Raw genomic sequence first — 21,491 nt, 5'->3', positions numbered from 1 at the left:
ACTGAAGATGCTGCATTGCTGAAAGTTCTGCGTGGGGTCCATCTATTGGGAGATGGCTAACTAGTCTGTATTTTCCACTGATTCATATGGATGCCAGTGCACACATTGGCTGTAAAAGTGGGTAAAAACAGAAAAGCATATAACTGTAGCTATGTGGGTGTGTTTCAGCAGGGTGAGGTCAGAGAGATGCTTCCAAGTCAGTATTTTTCTGAACTCATAAATACCATTACACAATCTGATGGGATGAATGTTCAACCCCATTTAAATAACCATAAAGTCTATATAGCACCTTTAAGTTAAGACCTCACAGATCTGTTCATGGCAAAGCAGTTCAATTAATGATATTAATTGATTCTTAAAGAATATAACTTATAAATCATGAGCCTCATCTTGAGGAGTCACCTGTGACAGTATTCATAAAGAGTAGGAGTACTGATCTGGGATCAGTTTAGCCTTTTAGATCATAATGAAACAGATTAGATGGACAGGGGGGACCTGATCCTAGATCAGCACTCCTCCTCTGGGAAACTGCATGTATGAAACCGAACACATAGTCGTAGTCTAGTTACAGCAAGTGTTTACTGCCATCTAGTGGAAGATACCAATAAAACACTTTATTATCAGGAAGGGGAGACGGTTGAGCTGAAACAGAAAGTAAAGTTGTTCTTTTGTACAGTATCCATTTTAAGAAGACTGAGCAGAAAACACGATATGGAGAGAACAAAAAAATAAAGTGAGTATTTCTAAGTATTTCTGAATAATAATCTATTCTAAAGGACAGAGTAAGAGAAGGAATACCTGGAATGAGATATTACTAGTTAGTAGAACTGCTACTTGAGCTGAGTTGCTGACAGACAGCAGTTTTCAAAGTATTATCACATGTTATCAGTCAAACGTCTGGTAAAGATGGTGGAGGAGCTTTTAAATGATAGGGTTTTATGTTTATCTCAGGGTTTCTCAATCCTTTTGTTCTTGCCCAGCATTTACACACATGATTCAACTAATCATCAGATAATTGAAGACAGTTTAATATTTGAGGCATACAAATGAACATTCTCAAATTAAAACCTTTTGGATTTGTAGGCCTGTTTACAATTATTAAAGGTCTACAGTAAATCATATTTTACAGGAAACATGTAAAATATTTCTATTCTATTTTATTTTTGTGGATGCTAGACCAGATGTCCAGACTGTACTCTGTAAAAGGGGGTACTCTCCTCTGGCCTGTTGACTGTACTCTGTAAAAGGGGGTACTCTCCTCTGGCCTGTTGACTGTACTCTGTAAAAGGGGGTACTCTCCTCTGGCCTGTTGACTGTACTCTGTAAAAGGGGGTACTCTCCTCTGGCCTGTTGACTGTACTCTGTAAAAGGGGATACTCTACTCTGTCCTGTTGCGGTGTTCTACAATGTGCTCGACATGACTGCTATCAACACGTGTTGTACAAGCAATGCCTTGACAAGACAGTCAGGAGGAGACATTTCATCATGGATCTGGCATGTGAGCTTGGTGAGAACCACATGAAGAGAGAGAAGCTACAGTCACCAAGCAGGCCGCCAAGACAGCAGGTCCTGCTCTCCTTCTTCCCCAAGAACCACAGCTTCCACTGGGGAAAAATACACAATGTCAAGACAGCAGGTCCTCCTCTCCCTCTTCCCCAAGAACCACAGCTCCCACTGGGGAAAAAGACACAACTTTATTAAATTATGTTTTCTAGGTGGAAGGTTTACCCTGTGTATGAGATTAAAATGTATCAGCTGATGATTAGGATTGTTAGATGAACCCACTAAGTTCCTGATGAACTCAACTGGTGAGCCTCTTTAGCAGCTAGTTCCATAGACACACTGATTCCAATGTCCTTTGCCAAGGTCAGATGACTTTCAGTCAACAGTCTCTTTTGTGTAGCTTCACTCTGTAGCCCACATACTAGTCTGTCTCTAATGATGTCATTTAGAACAGCATTAAACTCAGTGTTCTGGTAGTTTCTTTAATGCAGCAGCAAATAGTGTTACTGATTCTCCCTCTTCCTGATGTCTCCTGTGGAACCTGAACCTTTCAGCATTAACTAGTGGTTCTGGTGAAAAATGTCCTTTAAGTATCTGCACAATATCCCCATATGTCTTATTACCTGTTCTGACTGGCTGTAGCAGGCTGCCTAGTAAATTAAATGTCTTTGGCCCCATTACACTAAAACATGGAGGCACACTGTTGTCCTCATCCATGTCATTTACAAGAATAAAATATTCAAACTGTTCTGTATATGAGCTCCACTGCTCAATACTTTCATCAAACTGTCCAATGTTTCCAACAATTCCAATAATTTTTCGTATCTCAATAAGCTCCTGATTGTCACTCACTTCAATATTGTCCTCAACCAAAGCAATATTTTCCTCAGTCACGTGATCTTCATTCACTTCACTGACTGACGTTTCCTCCTAAGTTCGCTCATTTAGCAATTTTTTATTCCAAAGTTCATCTTCACAGTTGAATAAATGTCCTTTCCTTTAATCACTGTATATTCCTCCCTTTTAATCATGTTGTTTTCCCGCTCCGACGTCCGTCTGCAGTCCTTTTCTGACATCATGACGATGTTAACTCTCTTTCTTAGCTAGCTGGACTATGCACTTGCCTCTGCTAGCAATACACTGTGCTAACATTAGCCTAGACTGTACCACAGAAAATAACAGTTTTAAACAGTTGTAAAAACCCACTTCTTCCAGACAGAATAGTTCCTGTAGATTCAGACTTACTCATCGCCAATCTTTTGTTATGTCTGGTTGCTTTCATAACCACGTCTGTATAACAATTCAATAATGATGAGACGGGAGACAGGAATCAGTTCAACCATTTATCTGGAATGTGATCATCTCAACACATACAAACCCCCATGATGCTCTGCAGCACAACCCCAATATACAACAAATACATAGATAAGTAAATGGACACTAAACAAAACTCATAGAGGAATTTAAATGTTCAGTTGTAGAAAGTAGGGCCATGGGATAGGGTCAGAAAGGTCAGTATGTTTGATAACTGGTTACAGAGGTGACATAACAAGCATAAGGTCCATTATAACACAGTGAAGTAGAGGTGGGAGCTAAAAGCAGACATGGACAGTGAGACGGTGTGAGGAGGTCAGGGGTGAAACACTAGATCAGGACAGGTAGAAATGGCAGGGCTGGAAATAGACACAGAGACACATTCTGATCATGGTTCACACCTGACCTGAGACACCCAAACAGAAGATGCCATAACAAAGTCCTGTCCAGTAGGCTATATGGGATTTCCTTTCATCAAAATCCAACACATGGAAATGTGTCCAGTGTGTGTGTGTCCAGTGTCTGTGTGTGTGTCCAGTGTGTGTGTGTGTGTGTCCAGTGTGTGTGAGTGTGTGTGTCCAGTGTGTGTGTGCGTGTGTGTGTGTGTGTGTGTGTGTGTCCAGTGTGTGTGTCCTGTGTGTGTGTGTGTGTGTCAGGTGTGTGTGTCGTGTATGTGTGTGGGTCCAGTGTGAGTGTGTGTGTGTGTGTGTCCGGTGTGTGTGTGTCCAGCATATGTGTGTGTGTGTCCAGTGTGTGCGTCCAGTGTGTGTGTGTGTTTGTGTGTGTCCAGTGTGTGTGAGTGTGTGTGTGTGTGTGTCCAGTGTGTATGTGTGTGTGTCGTGTGTGTGTGTGTCCAGTGTGTATGTGTGTGGGTCCAGTGTGAGTGTGTTTGTGTGTGTCCAGTGTGTGTGTGTCCAGCATATGTGTGTGTGTCCAGTGTGTGTGTGTGTTTGTGTGTGTCCAGTGTGTGTGTGTGTTTGTGTGTGTCCAGTGTGTGTGAGTGTGTGTGTCCAGTGTGTGTGTGTGTGTGTGTGTGTGTGTGTGTCCAGTGTGTGTGTGTGTGTGTGTGTGAGTCCAGTGTGTGTGTGTGTCCAGTGTGTGTGAGTGTGTGTGTCCAGTGTGTGTGTGTGTGTGTGTGTGTGTCCAGTGTGTGTGAGTGTGTGTGACCAGTGTGTGTGTGTGTGTGTGTGTGTGTGTGTGTCCAGTGTGTGTGTGTGTGTGTGTGTGTGTGTCCTGTGTGTGTGTCCTGTGTGTGTGTGTGTGTGTGTGTCAGGTGTGTGTGTGTGTGTGTCCAGTGTGTGTGTGTGTCCTGTGTGTGTGTCCTGTGTGTGTGTGTGTGTGTGTGTGTGTGTCAGGTGTGTGTGTGTGTGTGTGTGTCCAGTGTGTGTGTGTGTGTGTCCTGTGTGTGTGTCCTGTGTGTGTGTGTGTCCAGTGTGTATGTGTGTGTCCTGTGTGTGTGTGTGTCCAGTGTGTCAGCGTGTGTGTGTGTCCAGTGTGTGTGTGTGCGAATCTAGTGTGTGTGTGTGTGTGTGTGTCTAGTGTGTGTGTGTGTGTGTGTGTGTGTGTGTGTGTGTGTGTCCAGTGTGTGTGTGTGTCCAGTGTGTGTGTTTGTGTCCAGTGTGTCCAGTGTGTGTGTGTGTGTGTGTGTGTGTGTGTCAGTGTTACCATGGTAATTATTTACAGGGACACTGAGGAGTCAACCCAAAACCCTGGATAGAGGGGCTCAGTGAATGTGGAGTGGAATGTGTTCAGGTGGGTCAGTGTGTCAGAGGAGACTCTGTAGAAGGACAGAGTGCCGGCTGGCCAGTCCAGATACACTCCTACTCTGTGGGAGCTGGAGGAGGGGACGTCTATGGTAGAGGACTTATTATTGTGACAGGCAGAGTAACTGTTGTCAGAGCAGATCAGACTCCAGGACTTGTCATTACATCCAATCCTACAACCCCATCCTCTCCTGCTGATTCCTTTATATGTCACTCCTATAACAGCCCAACTCCCACTCCACTCTACCTCCCAGTAACAGCGCCCAGTCAGACCCTCTCTACACAGCACCTGACTCCAGTGCTCAAATCTCTCTGGGTATTCAGGATACGGCTGCTTCTCTCTCCTCCATGTCACCTTTCTGTTCTCCTCAGACAGAGAGAGGTGTCTGTTTACTGTGTTTGGGTCCAGTGTGAGATCACAGACATCTGATGGATGAAACCAGACACAATATTAGAAATCATCATAATTCACATTAGAATGTTAACTCACTTTTCACTAATTCATTTAATGTAGATGTTCCCATTAATTACACAAACACACACACATCCTGAACACACACACACATCCTGAACATACACAAACATTTCTAACGTAACACGAACGAGCCACACACACAGACACACACATTGTCAAAGCAACTCTTTGTAAACATTGGTGTCCCTGATTTGTGCTTCTGTAGAACTACAGCTGATATTTAATATGACCAAGTAAGTAATGATGGTGGTCTTTGACTTTGACTTCACTTGAATTAAGACATATTCTTAGTCATATTCTTCACAGCAGTCAACACTCACATTTTCTAAGTCCAGGTTTCATTGTGTTCTCTCCACCATGTTCCACACTGTAGTGGTAAGCAGAAGAACAGACAGTCATTGAGGGATGCACGTGAACTCACACACACACACACACACTCATACACACACACACACATTCAGCATATAACTTTGTACAAGCGGTGGTAAGAATCTTTGTCTGTGTGTGTGTCCAGTGTGTGTGTGTGTGTGTGTGTGTGTCCAGTGTGTGTGTCCAGTGTGTGTGTGTGTCTGTGTGTGTGTGTCCAGTGTGTGTGTTGTGTGTGGTGTCCAGTGTGTGTGTTTGTGTGTGTGTGTCCTGTTTGTGTGTGTGTCCAGTGTGTGTGTCCAGTTTGTGTCCAGTGTGTGTGTCCAGTGTGTGTCCAGTGTGTGTGTTCAGTTTGTGTGTGTTTGTCAAGTGAATGTGTGTGTCTGTGTGTGTGTGTGTGTGTCCAGTGTGTGTGTTGTGTGTGTGTGTCCAGTGTGAGTGTGTGCGTGTGTCAAGTGTGTGTGTGTGTGTGTGTCCAATGTGTGTGTGTGTGTCCAGTGTGTGTGTGTCTGTGTGTGTGTGTGTCTGTGTGTGTGTGTCCAGTATGCGTGTGTGTGTGTCCAGTTTGTGTGTGGTGTGTGTGTGTCCAGTGTGTGTGTGTGTGTGTGTGTGTGTGTGTGTGTGTGTGTCCTCTTTGTGTGTGCCCAGTGTGTATGTGTGTGTGTGTCCAGTGTGTGTGTGTGTGTGTGTGTCCTGTGAGTGTGTGTCAAGTGTGTGTGTCCAGTGTGTGTGTGTGTGTGTTTGTGTGTGTTTTTCAAGTGAATGTGTGTTTCCAGTGTGTGTGTGTGTGTGTGTCCAGTGTGAGTGTGTGTGTGTCAAGTGTGTGTGTGTGTCCAATCTGTGTGTGTGTGTCCAGTGTGTGTGTGTGTGTGTGTCCAGTGTGTGTGTGTGTGTGTGTCCTGTGTGTGTGTGTGTGTCCAGTGTGTGTGTGTGTCCAGTGTGTGTGTGTGTGTGTGTCCAGTGTGTGTGTGTGTGTGTGTCTAGTGTGTGTGTGTGTGTGTCCAGTGTGTGTGTTTGTCCAGTGTGTGTGTGTGTGTCCAGTGTGTGTACTGATACACGTGCACACACACACACACACACACACACACACACACACACACACACACACACACACACACACACACACTGGACCACACACACACACACTGGACCCACACACACACACTGGACACACATACACACACAAACAGTCACACACACACACACACAGACACACTCACACACACACACACACACACTCACTCACACACACACACACTGGACCCACACACACACACACTGGACACACACACACACATACACACACACACACAGTCTTTATATAACTTAGTCCAAGTGGTGGTCAGAATGTTTGTCTTAACTAGCCTGATAACTCCAACATGTCTGATATGAACATTGACATAAACCCTCTACATACTTGAGTTTCTCCAGTCTGCAGTGTGGATCCTCCAGTTCAGCAGAGAGCAGTCTGACTCCTGAGTCTCCTGGGTGATTGTAGCTCAGGTCCAGCTCTCTCAGGTGTGAGGGGTTTGACTTCAGAGCTGAGACCAGAGAAGCACAGCCTTCCTCTGTGACTAGACAGCCTGACAGCCTGCAAAGAGTCAAATCATATTAAAACCACACTGCTATTCTTTGGTGTTGAGTAATTTTCTTTCTGTGAGTAGATAACATGTTTCTAAACACTACTGAATGAATCCTAATGATGCCATGATTGAGAAAGAGCATGAATGAATCATGAATAATAATGAGTGAGAAAGTTACAGAGGCTACAACAAAACATGTTAATCTCTCACCATTAACAATTATTAACATCAAATAAAAGGTGACATTCTATAATGAAACATTCAATCTGAAATCCAAATTGCTGGAGCATAGCACCAAATGTAAAACTGTAAGCTTCACTGTCCAAACACATATGGTGTGGACTATGTGTGCCTGGTAAACACATGTGGATCTGGTGAACAGTTATCACTTGTTGACCAACTACAGGAATACTGACCTCAGAGTCTCCAGTTTACAGTGGGGATTCCCCAGTCCAGCAGAGAGCAGCTTCACTCCTGAATCCTTCAGGTCATTGTTACTCAGATCCAGCTCTCTCAGGTGTGAGGGGTTTGAACTCAGAGCTGAGACCAGAGAAGCACAGCCTTCCTCTGTGACTAGACAGCCTGACAGCCTGCAAAGAGATCATCATGATTTCACAAACACACTGTTAATTTAACACCAGTAGTGTAGAAGGACAATGGCAGATGCATTTGGTTTATTCTCTTAAACAACATATCGATTCATCTTCTGTCTCCTAGAATTGCATGGTCATATTGTTATACTAATGTGAACAACAATGCACTGATTCAATATGTTTTCAATAGATATTATATACATATTATAATATATTTTTCTCTAATAGGAATATTTCTTCCTGATGATTAGTACTTAAATGTCATTTTATGTACTCACAGAGCAGCTCTGGAGGCTTTGACCACTGGCAGCAGCCTCAGAAGACCTTCCTCTGATCTGGAGTATTTCTTCAGGTCAAACACATCCAGCTCCTTTTCTGAAGTCAGCAACACAATGACCAGAGCTGACCACTGTGCAGGTGACAGTTCTTTTGCTGAGAGACTTCCTGATCTCAGGTAGCTTTGGATCTCCTCCACTAGAGAATGGTCTTTCAGTTCATTCAGACAGTGGAACAGATTGATGCACCTCTCTGGAGAGGGATTCTCCCTGATCTTCTCCTTGATGTACTTGACTGTTTCTTCATGGCTCTGTGAGCTGCTTCTTGTCTTTGTCAGTAGACCTCGTAAGTGCTTCTGATTGGACTCCAGTGAGAGGCCCAGAAGGAAGCGGAGGAACAGGTCCAGGTTTCCTGTCTCACTTTGTAAGGCTTTATCCACAGCACTCTTGTAGAAAGTAACTTCAGGCTTGTCTCTGAACAGTGCAAAAAAGTTGCTGGCCGTTGATTGAGGTTCATCCATTTGATTCTCATTGTTGTTGATGAATGAGAGGAACACATATACAGCAGCCAGAAACTCCTGAATGCTCAGATGCACGAAGCAGTACACCTTGTCCTGGTACAGCACACATTCCTCTTTAAAGAGCTGTGTGCACAATCCTGAGTACACTGAGGCATCATTGACATCAATGCCAGCCTTTTTCAGGTCTTCTTCATAGAAAATCAGATTGCCATTCACAAGGTGTTGAAAAGCCAGTTTTCCCAGTGAAAGAATGCTCTCTTTATTCCAGTGTGGACCTGTCTCTTCTTTCCCAATATATTTTTCATTCTTCTGTTTGGTATGAAACACCACAAGGTGTATGAACATCTCAGTCAGAGTCTTGGGCATCTCTTCTGTCTTGTCTGTACTCAACATGTGTTCAAGGACTGTTGCAGAAATCCAACAGAAGACTGGAATGTGGCACATGATGTGGAGGCTCCTTGATGTCTTTATGTGTGAGATTATTCTGCTGGCCAGGTCCTCATCACTGAATCTCTTCCTGAAGTACTCCTCCTTCTGTGGGTCATTGAACCCTCGCACCTCTGTCATCTGGTCAACACACCCTGAAGGGATCTGATTGGCTGCTGCAGGTCGGGTAGTTATCCAGAGGAGAGCAGAGGGAAGCAGATTTCCCTTGATGAGATTTGTCAGCAGAACATCCACTGAGGTTGACTCTGTGACGTCACAACAGATCTTGTTCTTCTGGAAGTCTAGGGGCAGTCGGCACTCATCCAGACCATCAAAGATGAACAGAACTTTGTACTTGTCGTAGTTGGAGATTCTTGATTCTTTGGTTTCCATTGAGAAGTGATTCAGAAGTTCAATCAAAGTGTGTTCATCCCCGTTCATCAAATTCAGATCCCGAAAAGGGAATGAAAATACAAATTGGACATCCTGATTTGCTTTTCCTTCAACCCAGTCCAGAATGAACTTCTGCACAGAGACTGTTTTTCCAATGCCAGCGACTCCCTTTGTCAGCACAGTTCTGATAAGTTTGTCTTGTCCAGTTAAGGGTTTGAAGATGTCGTTACATTTGATTGCAGTCTCTGGTCTTGCTTGTTTCCTGGTTGTTGTCTCAATCTGTCTCAGCTCATGTTCATTATTGACCTCTCCTGTTCCACCCTCTGTGATGTAGAGCTCTGTGTAGATCGTATTGAGAAGTGTTGGGTTTCCTTGTTTAGCGATCCCCTCAAATACACATTGAATCTTCTTCTTTAGATTAGATTTGAGTTCACGTTGGCAAATCACAGCAAGCTCATCTGAATGAAGAAATAACACAGAGGATATTAATATTACGTCTGTTTTAATGCCTACAGTATTGTAAGGATGTTTTCTAAAGTTTAAATTGCAATCATATATTATCTTAACTGTTTTCATAATGCATTACAGACTGGTGTGACTGATTTATATCATTATTGATGGTATTATTAATGTTCTCTCTCTCTCTCTCTCTCTCTCTCTCTCTCTCTCTCTCTCTCTCTCTCTCTCTCTCTCTCCAAATTAATCACCACAACACATCCCTGCTGCTACTTGATGAGGTCACTAGGTGTTGTGTTAAGGCTGCTACAATATCATTGAGTTACACAGCTACTTTAGCTGTACTTTAGCTACAGCTTTTAAATGTTTGTTATAAAACAGCATTCAACATGAGGCAGACAGCTCTTACTTTTCTCCAGTGTGTCAGCAAGCTCCTTCTGGTTCATTTTCCTCAGGACGTGCAGTGTGATCTTCAGAGCCCCCTCTCTGGCACTGCTCTCCTGCTTCTCATCTTCAGCATCCACCACTTCCTTATCCTGCTTCTGACTCTCAAAGCCTTCTGGCAGTTCTGGACTAAGAATCCTCTTGAACATCTTCAGCTCGTTCTTCACAAATGTCATAATATTCTCTTCAAGCAACTGAAATAAATCAAGTAAATAAGTTAAGCAAGAGACTAAATGCTTTCTCATTAACACATGAATGAATGATTGACAGATCAACTTTACTTGAGGTAAACAAAAACAAATGTACATAACAGGACCACATACACTGAATATGGAGTCCAGGTCTGTTTGATGACTCTGGGAAGACTGACCACTGAGAATCTCTGACTCTGATCTCTCCTGTTGGTTTCTGTGGACAAAACATCAGATTACATATCCTCATCCAGGGAGTACACACACACACACACACACACACACACACACACACACACACACACACACACACACACACACACACACACACACACACACACACACACACACACACACAGGGAGGGAATGTTGTGTTAGTTTAATATTGTTTCAGGACTATGAAAATGGAAAAAAGGTTTAGCCTATGGATTATGAAAACAACAAAAAGAAATGGTAAAATGGGAGAGGAGAAATGACTAGAGACAGTGTTGTTTAACTCACTAACCATGACCCATGAGTTCTTCTTACCTTTGTTTAGTAGAAAAGTCTCCCTCTCTGAAGTTTATGGGTTTACCCATAGACCGGTCACTCTTCATGGACACACAGCTGGGTACAGGGGAGGCTGGTCTCTCCTGCTTGATTGGGCTTCAACACAACAGAGACAAACATTACGTCTCTCATCTACTCTGAGCTCAGATGGGGAAACAAGAGTTTCATTCCAAAACGCTACATATCCATTTTCAGAAATGTTGGTAAATTAGCTTTTATAGTTTAAAGAAATTATGAAAGAGATTGGTGTGTTTTTTCACTAGCTAATCATGGTATGGGGTTGTTCAATGACAGACATGTGTTTGTTTAAAATCTATCACTTGATGGTTTTATTTCAGAGAGACCAAGAATCATGTTTTTTGCTAAATACTACATATCTGCCTCACTCGCAGAGAAATAAGTAGTACTGCTAGGTTTTACACATTAATAATATATCTGCCTCACTCTCAGAGAAATAAGTAGTACTGCTAGGTTTTACACAGTAATAATATATCTGCCTCACTCTCAGAGAAATAAGTAGTACTGCTAGGTTTTACACAGTAATAATATATATATCTGCCTCACTCTCAGAGAAATAAGTAGTACTGCTAGGTTTTACACAGTAATAATATATATCTGCTGCACTCTCAGAGAAATAAGTAGTACTGCTAGGTTTTACACAGTAATAATATATATATCTGCCTCACTCTCAGAGAAATAAGTAGTACTGCTAGGTTTTACACAGTAATAATATATATCTGCTGCACTCTCAGAGAAATAAGTAGTACTGCTAGGTTTTACACAGTAATAATATATATATCTGCCTCACTCTCAGAGAAATAAGTAGTACTGCTAGGTTTTACACAGGAATAATAATCAAAAAGAACGCTCGATCGAGGTGTTACTTTGGCAGATAATGTCACCCATCTAAATACATCATTTTTTATTATTTTTTTATAATTAACTAAATGTATGTTGTTTTTGGTTTATGTCAGTTTCATTGTGCTATGCTATAAAAAAAAAAAAAGAACGCGGACATGAGCAGAGCAACACAATAAACTAAACTCAGTCTTTACAGTGGCTTACATTATTAATATTAATTTATTTATTTTATATGTAAAACAAACATTCAAAGATTTTTTTGTAACAATATTTTGAGATCTGTCTTTGCCCATATCCACAAAGTATCTCAGAGTAGAAAATTGGTCGTATAAGTGCTGATAATTAAGACATTTTACTCTTATGGGTATAAATGATTGGTGCATATAATTTTGTCTTCCTTTTGGCAGATTAACTCATGCTTATTTCTGAAGATTAACTCAGGTTTTCGCCCAGCGGCTAAGGAGTTGGAGCAGTGGAAGGAGTTGGACCTATGGCAGAAAGGTGGCTGGTTCGAATCCCGGGCCGGGTGCTGGAAAAAACGGTTGTACTTGATCTGACCACTGGAGGGCTGCTGGGTTCACATCCTCAAAACATTCACCTTCCGTTAATCAGAACTCATTAGGATCTTCTTCACTGAACCCAAAAATATATCCAACTTGTAGTGGTTCCATATATAAAGGAAGTGATAGAAGCCTTTTTGGTTCTATAAGGAACCTTATTTTCTAAGTGTAATAAAAACGTTTTTCTTTTGATTATTTAATTACCTACAGTCGTGGTCATAAGTTTTGAGAATGACACAAGTATTGGTCTTTACAAAGTTTGCTGCTTCAGTTTTTTTAGATATTTTTGTCAGATGTTACTATGGTATACTGAAGTATAATTACAAGTATTCCATAAGTGTCAAAGGCTTTTATTGACAATTACATTAAGTTTATGCAAAGAGTCAATATTTGCAGTGTTGACCCTTCTTTTTCAAGACCTCTGCAATCTGCCCTGGCATGCTGTCAATTAACTACTGGGCCACATCCTGACTGATGGCAGCCCATTCTTGCATAATCAATGCTTGGAGTTTGTCAGAATTTGTGGGGTTTTGTTTGTCCACCCGCCTCTTGAGGATTGACCACAAGTTCTCAATGGGATTAAGGTCTGGGGAGTTTCCTGGCCATGGACCCAAAATGTCAATTTTGTGTTCCCCGAGCCATTTAATCGCTTTTGCCTTATGGCAAGGTGCTCCATCATGCTGGAAAATGCATTGTTCATCACCAAACTGTTCTTGGATGGTTGGGAGAAGTTGCTCTCAGAGGATGTGTTGGTACCATTCTTTATTCATGGCAGCGTTCTTAGGCAGAATTGTGAGTGAGCCCACTCCCTTGGCTGAGAAGCAACCCGACACATGAATGGTCTCAGGATGCTTTACTTTTGGCATGACACAGGACTGATGGTAGCGCTCACCTTGTCTTCTCCGGACAAGCTTTTTTCCGGATGCCCCAAACAATTGGAAAGGGGATTCATCAGTGAAAATTACTTTACCTCAGTCCTCAGCAGTCCAATCCCTGTACCTTTTGCAGAATATCAGTCCGTCACTGATGTTTTTCCTGGAGAGAAGTGGCTTCCTCGCTGCCCTTCTTGACACCAAGCCGTCCTCCAAAAGTCTTTGCCTCACTGTGCGTGCAGATGCACTCACAACTGCCTGCTGTCATTCCTGAGTAAGCTCTGCACTGGTGGTGCCCCGATCCCAAAGCTGAATCAACTTTAGGAGACGGTCCTGGCGCTTGCTGGACTTTCTTGGGCTCCCTGAAGCCTTCTTCATAACAATTGAACGTCTCTCCTTGAAGTTCTTGATGATCCGATAAATGGTTGATTTAGGTGCAATCTTACTTGCAGCAATATCCTTGCCTGTGAAGCCCTTTTTGTGCAAAGCAATGATGACGGCACGTGTTTCCTTGCAGGTAACCATGGTTAACAGAGGAAGAACAATGATTTCAAGCACCACCCAGTACATCAGGAGATGTGGAGGAGGCCGTAGGAGGGCAACAACCCAGCAGCAGGACTGGTACCTCCGCCTTTGTGCAAGGAGGAGCAGGAGGAGCACTGCCAGAGCCCTGCAAAATGACCTCCAGCAGGCCACAAATGTGCATGTGTCTGCTCAAACGGTCAGAAAAAGCCTCCATGAGGGTGGTATGAGGGCCCGACGTCCACAGGTGGGGGTTGTGCTTACAGCCCAACACCGTGCAGGACGTTTGGCATTTGCCAGAGAACACCAAGATTGGCAAATTCGCCACTGGCGCCCTGTGCTCTTCACAGATGAAAGCAGGTTCACACTGAGCACGTGACAGACGTGACAGAGTCTGGAGATGCCGCGGAGAACGTTCTGCTGCCTGCAACATCCTCCAGCATGACCGGTTTGGCGGTGGGTCAGTCATGGTGTGGGGTGGCATTTCTTTGGGGGGCCGCACAGCCCTCCATGTGCTCGCCAGAGGTAGCCTGACTGCCATTAGGTACCGAGATGAGATCCTCAGACCCCTTGTGAGACCATATGCTGGTGCGGTTGGCCCTGGGTTCCTCCTAATGCAAGACAATGCTAGACCTCATGTGGCTGGAGTGTGTCAGCAGTTCCTGCAAGAGGAAGGCATTGATGCTATGGACTGGCCCGCCCGTTCCCCAGACCTGAATCCAATTGAGCACATCTGGGACATCATGTCTCGCTCCATCCACCAACGCCACGTTGCACCACAGACTGTCCAGGAGTTGGCGGATGCTTTAGTCCAGGTCTGGGAGGAGATCCCTCAGGAGACCATCCGCCACCTCATCAGGAGCATGCCCAGGCGTTGTAGGGAGGTCATACAGGCACGTGGAGGCCACACACACTACTGAGCCTCATTTTGACTTGTTTTAAGGACATTACATCAAAGTTGGATCAGCCTGTAGTGTGGTTTTCGACTTTAATTTTGAGGGTGACTCCAAATCCAGACCTCCATGGGTTGATAAATTTGATTTCCATTGATATTTTTTGTGTGATTTTGTTGTCAGCACATTCAACTATGTAAAGAAAAAAGTATTTAATAAGATTATTTCATTCATTCAGATCTAGGATGTGTTATTTTAGTGTTCCCTTAATTTTTTTGTGCAGTGTATTTTTGTATTTATTATGGATCCCCATTAGCTGCTGCCAAGGGGTCCAGCAAAATTAAGGCAGTTCATACAATTTTAAAAACATTACAATACATTCACAGATTTCACAACACACTGTGTGCCCTCAGGCCCCTAGTTCACCACTACGACATATCTACAGTACAAAAATCCATGTGTACGTGTGTGTATGCATGTGTCTGCGCCTATGTTTGTGTTGCTTCACAGTCCCCGCTGTTCCATAAGGTGTTTTTTTTTATCTGTTTTTTAAATCTAATTTTACTACTTGCATCAGTTACTTGATGTGGAATAGAGTTCCATGTAGTCATGGCTCTATGTAGTACTGTGCGCCTCCCATAGTCTGTTCTGGACTTGGGGACTGTGATGAGACCTCTGGTGGCATGTCTTGTGGGGTATGCATGGGTGACCGAGCTGTGCGCCAGTAGCTCAAACAGACAGCTCGGTGCACCCAACATGTCAACACCTCTCATAAACACAAGTAGTGATGAAGTCAATCTCTCCTCCACTTTGAGCCAGGAGAGATTGACATGCATATTATTAATATTAGCTCTCTGTGTACATCCAAGGCCCAGCCGTGCTGCCCTGTTCTGAGGCAATTGCAATTTTCCTAAGTCCTTTTTTTGTGGCACCTGACCACACAACTGAACAGTGTGACAAAACTAGGGCCTGTAGGACCTGCCTTGATAGTGCTGTTAAGAAGGCAGAGTAGCGCTTTATTATGGACAGACTTCTCCCCATCCTAGCTACTGTTGTATCAATATGCTTTGACCATGACGGTTTACAATCCAGGGTTACTCCAAGCAGTTTAGTCACCTCAACTTGCTCAATTTCCACATTATTCATTTCAATATTTAGTTGAGGTTTAGGGTTTAGTGAATGATTTGTCCCAATACAATGCTTTTAGTTTTAGAAATATTTAGGACTAACTTATTCCTTGCCACCCACTCTGAAACTAACTGCAGCTCTTTGTTTAGTGTTGCAGTCATTTCAGTCACTGTAGTAGCTGACGTGTATAGTGATGAGTCATCCACATATATAGACACACTGGCTTTACTCAAACTGTAATATTGTAAACATTCTGCTTGTAACAACCATCAGAATTGGTTAAAAAAATATGGATTCCATTATATTAGGCAATAATGAAGAGTAGGCAAAGTGGTCGTGTAGTGAAAATTCTATCAAATGTCTTCCATTGCAACGAGTCCAGTCAGGGTGGTGCAGAACCCCTGCAGTACCTCCACTGACCCCGGATTGAGAACTCCTGATTTAGCAGATGCTCTTATCCAGAGTGATTTACAGTAAGTACATTCATCTTAAGATAGCTATTTATTTAGGAAATAAACTTAATACATTCTTCATAAAATTGTCATCTCACCTCTTAGCTTTGGTGTCATGTTCCCCGGAGAGATGCATTTTAGAGGCAGGGCCCCCCTCCTCTCTCTCCCCAGAGAGACTCATTTTAGAGGCAGGGCCCCCCTCCTCTCTCTCCCCAGAGAGACTCATTTTAGACCACTGACCCCTAAACAGAGATGCAGCATGTTGGTTGTGGTTAACACAGTGAAGACATTTCTCTTACATTATTTTTGATAAACATATACAGTGGGGGAAAAAATTATTTAGTCAGCCACCAATTGTGCAAGTTCTCCCACTTAAAAAGATGAGAGAGGCCTGTAATTTTCATCATAGGTACACGTCAACTATGACAGACAAAATGAGATTTTTTTTCTCCAGAAAATCACATTGTAGGATTTTTAATGAATTTATTTGCAAATTATGGTGGAAAATAAGTATTTGGTCAATAACAAAAGTTTCTCAATACTTTGTTATATACCCTTTGTTGGCAATGACACAGGTCAAACGTTTTCTGTAAGTCTTCACAAGGTTTTCACACACTGTTGCTGGTATTTTGGCCCATTCCTCCATGCAGATGCAGTGATGTTTTGGGGCTGTCGCTGGGCAACACAGACTTTCAACTCCCTCCAAAGATTTTCTATGGGGTTGAGATCTGGAGACTGGCTAGGCCACTCCAGGACCTTGAAATGCTTCTTACGAAGCCACTCCTTCGTTGTCCGGGCGGTGTGTTTGGGATCATTGTCATGCTGAAAGACCCAGCCATGTTTCATCTTCAATGCCCTTGCTGATGGAAGGAGGTTTTCACTCAAAATCTCACGATACATGGCCCCATTCATTCTTTCCTTTACACGGATCAGTCGTCCTGGTCCCTTTGCAGAAAAACAGCCCCAAAGCATGATGTTTCCACCCCCATGCTTCACAGTAGGTATGGTGTTCTTTGGATGCAACTCAGCATTCTTTGTCCTCCAAACACGACGAGTTGAGTTTTTACCAAAAAGTTATATTTTGGTTTCATCTGACCATATGACATTCTCCCAATCCTCTTCTGGATCATCCAAATGCACTCTAGCAAACTTCAGATGGGCCTGGACATGTACTGGCTTAAGCAGGGGGACACGTCTGCACTGCAGGATTTGAGTCCCTGGCGGCGTAGTGTGTTACTGATGGTAGGCTTTGTTACTTTGGTCCCAGCTCTCTGCAGGTCATTCACTAGGTCCCCCCGTGTGGTTCTGGGATTTTTGCTCACCGTTCTTGTGATCATTTTGACCCCACGGGGTGAGATCTTGCGTGGAGCCCCAGATCGAGGGAGATTATCAGTGGTCTTGTATGTCTTCCATTTCCTAATAATTGCTCCCACAGTTGATTTCTTCAAACCAAGCTGCTTACCTATTGCAGATTCAGTCTTCCCAGCCTGGTGCAGGTCTACAATTTTGTTTCTGGTGTCCTTTATAATAATTGGTTATTTAGCAGACGCTCTTATCCAGAGCGACTTACAGGAGCAATTAGGGTTAAGTGCCTTGCTCAAGGGCACATCGACAGATTTTTCACCTAGTTGGCTTGGGGATTAGAACCAGCGACCTTTCGGTTACTGGCACAACGCTCTTAACCACTAAGCTATCCTTTGACAGCTCTTTGGTCTTGGCCATAGTGGAGTTTGGAGTGTGACTGTTTGAGGTTGTGGACAGGTGTCTTTTATACTGATAACAAGTTCAAACAGGTGCCATTAATACAGGTAACGAGTGGAAGACAGAGGAGCCTCTTAAAGAAGAAGTTACAGGTCTGTGAGAGCCTGAAATCTTGCTTGTTTGTAGGTGACCAAATACTTATTTTCCACCATAATTTGCAAATAAATTCATTAAAAATGCTATAATGTGATTTTCTGGAGAAAAAATATCTCAATTTGTCTGTCATAGTTGACGTGTACCTATGATGAAAATTACAGGCCTCTCTCATCTTTTTAAGTGGGAGAACTTGCACAATTGGTGGCTGACTAAATACTTTTTTCCCCCACTGTAATTTACTCTAAACCAGTTTTAGCTGTGTTTTTTTCCTCCAAAATGTGATTTACTGTAGACCTTTAATAATTGTAAACAGGCCTACAAATCCAAAAGGTTTTAATTTGAGAATGTTCATTTGTATGCCTCAAATATTCAACTGTCTTCAAATATCTGATGATTAGTTGTGAATCAGGTGTGTAAATGCTGGGCAAGAACAAAAGGATTGAGAAACCCTGAGATAAACATAAAACCCTATCATTTAAAAGCTCCTCCACCATCTTTACCAGACGTTTGACTGATAACATGTGATAACACTTTGAAAACTGCTGTCTGTCAGCAACTCAGCTCAAGTAGCAGTTCTACTAACTAGTAATATCTCATTCCAGGTATTCATTCTCTTACTCTGTCCATTGGAATAGACTATTGTTCAGAAATACTTACTTTATTTTGTACTTCTCTCCAGACAGTGTTTTCTGCTCTGTCGTCTCAAAATGGATCCTGTACAAAAGAACAACTTTACTTTCTGTTTCAGCTCAACCGTCTCCCCATCCTGAAAATAAAGTGTTTTATTGGTATCTTCCACTAGATGGCAGTAAACACCTGCTGTAACTAGACTACGACTATGTGTTCGGTTTCATACATGCAGTTTCCCAGAGGAGGAGTGCTGATCTAGGATCAGGTCCCCCCTGTCCATTTAATCTGTTTCATTATGATCTAAAAGGCAAAACTGATCCCAGATCAGTACTCCTACTCTTTATGAATACTGTCACAGGTGACTCCTCAAGATGAGGCTCATGATTTATAAGTTATATTCTTTAAGAATCAATTAATATCATTAATTGAACTGCTTTGCCATGAACAGATCTGTGAGGTCTTAACTTAAAGGTGCTATATAGACTTTATGGTTATTTAAATGGGGTTGAACATTCATCCCATCAGATTGTGTAATGGTATTTATGAGTTCAGAAAAATACTGACTTGGAAGCATCTCTCTGACCTCACCCTGCTGAAACACACCCACATAGCTACAGTTATATGCTTGTCAGGTTTTACCCACTTTTAGACCTACAGGAAACGATGATCTCTGTAATTGCAAACAAAGGTTTCTGTACCAAATATTAAGTTCTGCTTTTTTGATGTATCAAATACTTTTGTCATGCAATAAAACGCAAATTAATTACTTAAAAATCATACAATGTGATCTTCTGGATTTTTGTTTTAGATTCTGTCTCTCACAGTTGAAGTGTACCTATGATAAAAATTACAGACCTCTACATGCTTTGTAAGTAGGAAAACCTGCAAAATCGGCAGTGTATCAAATACTTGTTCTCCCCACTGTATGTTAAGGATACTTATGAATGCAGGGTTTATTACTATTGTATTACTCTTTATATTAACTTAGCTACTGACTTGTTCTATTGTTGTTGTCAAGAGGTTAACCTGCTAGTCAGCATTTCATTGCACTGTTAACTCCATGTATATGACAAATAAACCAACTTGAACTTAGAAGGGAAGGGGGAGGGCAGCCAGAAAGGGAGGGGAAAAGATGGCCAGCTAAATTACAGTATGTGTCCTCAAATGTTATGTCATCTAAACATCTCACATTAGCTGGAAGAACTGACAAATGAAATTAATCATTCCCTGTGTCTACATTGATTGGTTGGGATGTATTGGTGGCCCTGATAAGAGCCTAATTGTCTTAACTTCCTACTAAGACAATGGACAATATCATTGAGGACTACTTCCAGCGTGGATTCACCAACAACGAAATGTTATTATTGGAGGAATCACTCAACATAACAATACGTCTTCAGACAGAAGGAGTTCTAAGTAGGAATCATCTCTGGTGGGTTAAAAACAGAACAGATGAAGCAGAGGTGCTCTCCTTCATACACCAGCAGCTTCAAACATCAGGTCGACAACATGGCTACTGCTGGACGCACCAGAAATGTTGGAAGGCCGGAATAGTTACCGACAGGGAAACTGTCCGTCAACTTCTGTGCCTTCAGGATGGTCAGGGTGTCAACCTGTGAGCAAGAAACCGCCTGAGAAACCGCCTTATGTTTGGCATGTGGGTGGTTACGACAAGTTAAAACCTTATGGAATATGTACCAGTGGATGCATCGACGGGTTTTCACCTAAAAGGATATGGCTAGAAGGCTACGAGACGAACAATGACAAACAATGACCCTGGGGTCGTCTCTGGGTCGTCTCTGGGTCGTCTCTGGCTATTTAATGGACGCTGTGAATGACAGAAACGGATACAGCTATAGATTGAGGCTTGATCATGGAACTGAAAACACCCATATTGCAGAGATTCAAAAATGTATGCGTCACTCTGTGGATGAGGCTGGAACAGACTGCGTCACTTTGGGCCCCAACACTGGAAATCAAATAATTGAGCGTTGGTGGCTCATTCTGAAAAGTCAATGTTGAGAGTTTTGGATGGACTATTTTTGACCAGCTCAGAGGAGAAGGACTCTCTGCAGAATCTCTCCTGGACAAATCTCTAATCCAGTTTTGTTTCCAAAACACAATACATGTAATATCATCTCTCAGTTAGTTGAGTAGTCTGGTTCATATAGTTAGTTCAGTAGTCTGGTTCATATAGTTAGTTGAGTAGTCTGGTTCATATAGTTAGTTCAGTAGTCTGGTTCATATAGTTAGTTCAGTAGTCTGGTTCATATAGTTAGTTCAGTAGTCTGGTTCATATAGTTAGTTCAGTAGTCTGGTTCATATAGTTAGTTCAGTAGTCTGGTTCATATAGTTAGTTCAGTAGTCTGGTTCATATAGTTAGTTCAGTAGTCTGGTTCATATAGTTAGTTCAGTAGTCTGGTTCATATAGTTAGTTGAGTAGTCTGGTTCACATAGTTAGTTGAGCAGTCTGGTTCATATAGTTAGTTCAGTAGTCTGGTTCATATAGTTAGTTCAGTAGGCTGGTTCATATAGTTAGTTCAGTAGTCTGGTTCATATAGTTAGTTCAGTAGTCTGGTTCATATAGTTAGTTCAGTAGTCTGGTTCATATAGGTAGTTCAGTAGTCTGGTTCATATAGTTAGTTGAGTAGTCTGGTTCATATAGTTAGTTCAGTAGTCTGGTTCATATAGTTAGTAGAGTAGTCTGGTTCATATAGTTAGTTGAGTAGTCTGGTTCATATAGTTAGTTCAGTAGTCTGGTTCATATAGTTAGTTGAGTAGTCTGGTTCATATAGTTAGTTCAGTAGTCTGGTTCATATAGTTAGTTCAGTAGTCTGGTTCATATAGTTAGTTCAGTAGTCTGG

The 21,491-nt window shown here is 42.4% G+C and overlaps 2 protein-coding genes across 2 annotated transcripts in view; both read right to left on the bottom strand.

Moving 5' to 3' along the window:
• Positions 1–4,302: 4,302 nt before the first annotated feature.
• Positions 4,303–5,001, bottom strand: LOC311141053 (stonustoxin subunit beta-like; the record flags this gene model as incomplete). The annotated part of the gene is made up of 1 exon (XM_084176333.1): positions 4,303–5,001. A coding segment is annotated over one exon (507 nt), but the record flags the coding sequence as incomplete, so codon positions are not given.
• A 1,694-nt stretch (positions 5,002–6,695) lies between these two features.
• Positions 6,696–21,491, bottom strand: part of LOC311141336 (NLR family CARD domain-containing protein 3-like) — a 109,189-nt gene continuing 94,393 nt past the window's right edge. The window contains exons 2-7 of the mRNA XM_084176630.1: positions 10,832–10,948; positions 10,436–10,520; positions 10,078–10,306; positions 7,876–9,670; positions 7,421–7,594; positions 6,696–6,962 (exon numbers count right to left, since the gene is read on the bottom strand). Of these exons, the coding sequence (XP_084032756.1) occupies positions 6,875–6,962; positions 7,421–7,594; positions 7,876–9,670; positions 10,078–10,306; positions 10,436–10,520; positions 10,832–10,948 (2,488 nt within the window). The 3' untranslated portion in view covers positions 6,696–6,874. The remainder of the gene's footprint in view (positions 6,963–7,420; positions 7,595–7,875; positions 9,671–10,077; positions 10,307–10,435; positions 10,521–10,831; positions 10,949–21,491) is intronic.

Source organism: Coregonus lavaretus, assembly GCF_964263955.1.
Source record: "Coregonus lavaretus genome assembly, chromosome: 2".
In the NCBI taxonomy this organism is placed as follows: domain Eukaryota; kingdom Metazoa; phylum Chordata; class Actinopteri; order Salmoniformes; family Salmonidae; genus Coregonus; species Coregonus lavaretus.
This window is presented reverse-complemented; position numbering and strand designations above follow the sequence as displayed.